The 3839-nt window shown below is 38.6% G+C and overlaps 1 protein-coding gene across 1 annotated transcript in view; it reads left to right on the top strand.

The window, feature by feature from the left end:
* Window positions 1-3839, top strand: part of LOC118452850 (C4b-binding protein alpha chain-like) — an 11472-nt gene that overhangs the window by 902 nt on the left and 6731 nt on the right. The window contains 6 exon segments of the mRNA XM_035899929.1: window positions 1-5; window positions 8-14; window positions 229-325; window positions 1036-1121; window positions 1523-1729; window positions 2508-2687. The exon segment at window positions 1-5 is cut by the window's left edge and continues 902 nt beyond it. Of these exon segments, the coding sequence (XP_035755822.1) occupies window positions 1-5; window positions 8-14; window positions 229-325; window positions 1036-1121; window positions 1523-1729; window positions 2508-2687 (582 nt within the window).

Here is a 3839-nt window from a genome sequence, read left to right as displayed (position 1 = left end):
GAGGTTCTGTACAGGTAACGTGTGTATGAGCTCTTCTGCTTTTTCCCTTTGATTTAACAATTTTAGTTGTTTTCCAGGTGAGAATTAGTATTCTGTAAGGTTTTAAATGAAGCTTGAAAAATGGTAATGATGGTGAGAGCAGTATATGCCAGAGACTTCGTCTTTGTGTGTAACTAACTACAAAGATATAGATTTTTTTTTTTGCTTTTCTTTTCCACTCCCCTCTAGAGAGAAAATGTAAGCATCCAGGAGAATTAGAAAATGGTGTTACTAATGTGACAGATCTTACATTTGGTTCAAAAGCTACATTTTCTTGTGTAGAAGGGTAAGTATTTTGGTGAAGTTAATTAATCCTTTTTCTTTTTTTTTTTTTTTCTCTTTAGACCACATTTGAACCAAACCCAAATTTTCTTATGCAGGTTCCATTCCAGTTCTGACTTGAAATGTCTCCTCAATTCTATCTGGACAAAATGAAATTACAGATAAATTTGATTCCCTGGTTTTACTTGGTGTTTGCATCAACCAGGGCTTGAGTTTTTTAGTGAGGTTCTGCAGAATGAAAACTAGAGCGTTACATCTCATGACTTCTTTTAATGCTCCTGTGGTAGAGGGAATAAATATGTATATTCATCACTCTTCACTATGATATTGAATAATGGCCCACTTGTCTCTGGATAGAAAATTAAGGCAAAAGTACTAACCTCTTGGAAGGTTTTTCCTTCCCTTTCCTTTTAACAGCGTCTTTCTTTAGTATTAGTGACTTTAGGGCGTTAGCATTAGATGGTACATACCTTAAAATGGCCAGACTTCCAGCAGTCCCTTCAGTGATGTCTCATTTGCTTCTCTTTTGTTTTCAGAGTTGAGGCTGTTAGCAAAATAAATTTAAAAATTAAGATGCCATTCTCATTACAACAAAACTTTGGTATGTTATGTGCCCATCATCACAGAACAGAAATATAAAGAGTTTCTAGGTGCTTGTTGGGGAAATGAGAGACTTCTTAAGTTTTGCCTCTTTACAAATTTTTACCTGTCTAGATTCAGATTACTTGGACCTCATGAAATTTCCTGTGTAATTAAGGATAAGGGTGTCAACTGGGATAGAGATCTTCCTTTCTGTGAAAGTAAGTAAATTACTACTGTGTTTAAGTTTATATTCAGATGGTGGTAGTTCGTTTAAAAACAGCTGTGCCGTAAACTTCCCAGTATAAGAAATGATTGTAAAACAGGACTGATCTTTATTTTTATTTTTTGGAACTATTTGGGATGGGCCTGAGGAATGACCACTGAAAAGTATCAGTTGTTGTGACAATTAGTTCATATTAGTTAAAGTCAACCTCTTCTTGAAGCTGAGACTCCCTGTGATAAACGACCCTCAGTAACTCTCAGTTATAAGTGTAGCTTGTCTTAAATGGCTGTGTGTCAGATTTTAAATGAAATTACTTGAACATCAAGGCTCGCTGTTTCTGAGATGAGCAAGGTAACGGCAAAATTCTGTTAATTAAGTTGTGTGATTTATTTCCAGAAATTCCTTGTGCACCACCTCCAAGCATAGTCAATGGGCACTACACTGAAGCAGAGAGCTATGTTTATCAAACAGCTGTGACCTATAAGTGTGATAAAGTACCAAAAGGCGCAGATCCCTTCTCGCTCATTGGTTCAGCTACTATTTTCTGCACAACTGATAAACACTCAAATGGAATTTGGAGCCATCCACCGCCACAGTGTAAAGGTTGTTGGAATTTTTAATATACTTCTTGATTATAGCCTATGTGACTCCAAAATGTCAATATCCCTTGGTTTTTAGGGAGGTGGGGTAGGGGGTGGAAAAGAAGCAGCGGATCCTCTGGTACTAAGTTTGATATAGTTCCAGTGAAGATCAGATCAACTATGTTATGGACACTGATTGATTAAGACACAGAACATGACTAAATTTTAAGTTAAAACTTTATATGTGTGAGCATGCTGTTGGTAAAGTGGCAAGGACAAAGTGAAGGAACCAAGAGGCCATAAAGCCTGGGTAGCTGAAGAAAAATTGTGTAGGGAGCAAGAAAGTGGAAGCTAAATTACGAATAGTAAAAAGGTAGGGAAGAACTCTTCTGAACAGAGCAACTATGCAAGTGCAGAGATAAATGCAAAGCCCAGCAAGCATGAAGTCTTGCTTTGCAGATGTAGAGAGACATACTAGATGCTTCCATGTTGTCATTTGAACCCTAATCAATGTCACTTGGTCTTCTGAAGTTCTACCACTGTACTGGAGTATGTCTTTTGGAAGTGGGACGTGATTGTATTGATTATTACAATTTCTTATGTGACCGTGTACCATTACAACTCAATAGCTTAAAAGAAGGACCTTCTCCACCTTCAAGAGAATAACCTTTTTACAAAGCCCCTCCAAAACAATTTGAGGAATTAGATAAGGAACCTTACAAGTAGTAAAAGGATGCTGTGTCTGTGCAAAGCTACTGTTAGCAAATGTTTCAGAGCTGTTTTTCTTTTACCTATTTCAGTGGTCAAATGTGATGACCCAAAAGTTGAAAATGGAAGAAAAAAAGATGGATTTGGACTTTCCTATACCTATATGAACTCAGTCGTGTTTGAGTGTGATCCAGGCTATTTCATGATCGGACCAGAGGCAATTACCTGTGGAGAAAATAGCACCTGGTCTCAAAAACCAACTTGTGAAAAAAGTAAGCCTTTAAATAAGAATCCAACTTCTCTTGTATGTTGACAATGTTTTAAGTCTGTCTTAAAATGTAAAATCATAACACTGTAGTTGGAAATCAGAAGTTAAGGAAGCTGACATGGAGCCTCATCTACGGGCAACCATTTTAGGTGTTTGAGTGACTCCTAACTGCAAAGAGTTTTTGCATGAGAGCAAGCTGAGTCACAGACATGCATATAGAAGTTGTGGTGTGGACGTACTGTGATGCTACTGCATTGTAATAGCACCATGGTGTTTTTTCTAGTGATTTCACATGTAAAAAACAGGAGAAAAGATGTGGTTTTGAATTCTGATAGAACTAGGAGTATGCACAATGAAGGAAAAGTATAGTGTCATTCTAGAGTAATCAAAATTGTTAGGTGTCTGTGTTCTCTTATGCAGCTCTTCAACTCTTACTTCCCAGGCATCTTGTCTGGTGCGTAGTATGTTGTTAGATTTTTGACCAGGCAAATTATTAAGTCAGGACTAATTTGCAGGGCTGGGTACATTGCAGAGGTCTTTCTGCAACCTTTCTCCTTTATCTTTGTGCTAGAGGGACAGGGAATGTTGTTGTAGAGTACAGTGAGAGAATTTTTTAGGTGCATACTTTAATAATGAGATCCCAAGAATAAGAACCACTTCTGCAAAGAGTATGTTTGGGTGTTCCATAATGAATGAGTCTGATAAGGCACTTGGAAATTATTCTAGAGCTTACAAAAATAATTATCCAACAAATAATGAATTTCTTAGCTAGCACATAATAAGATCATATTACCTTAATGAATCATGGAATCATTAAAGTTGGAAAAGACCTCCAGGATCAAGTCCAACTGTCAGCCCAACACCACCATGCCTACTAAACCATGTCCTGAAGTCCCACCTCTACACATTTTTTGAATGCCTCCAGGGATGGTGACTCTACCACTTCCCTGGGCAGCCCGTTCCAGTGCCCGATAACCCTTTCAGTGAAGAAATTTTCCCTAATATCCAATCTAAACCTGCCCTGGCACAACTTGAGGCCATTTCCCCTTATCCTGGGAGCAGAGCCTGACGCCCCCCAACACCCCCCTCCTGTCAGGCAGTTGTAGGGAGCAATGAGGGCTCCCCTCAGCCTCCTCTGCTCCAGGCTGAACCCCCC

This window comes from Egretta garzetta, unplaced genomic scaffold, assembly GCF_000687185.1.
Source record: "Egretta garzetta isolate BGI_Z169 unplaced genomic scaffold, ASM68718v1 scaffold588, whole genome shotgun sequence".
Lineage (NCBI taxonomy): Eukaryota > Metazoa > Chordata > Aves > Pelecaniformes > Ardeidae > Egretta > Egretta garzetta.
Note: the sequence above shows the minus strand (reverse complement) of the source record. Positions and strands in the feature narration are given on the sequence as shown.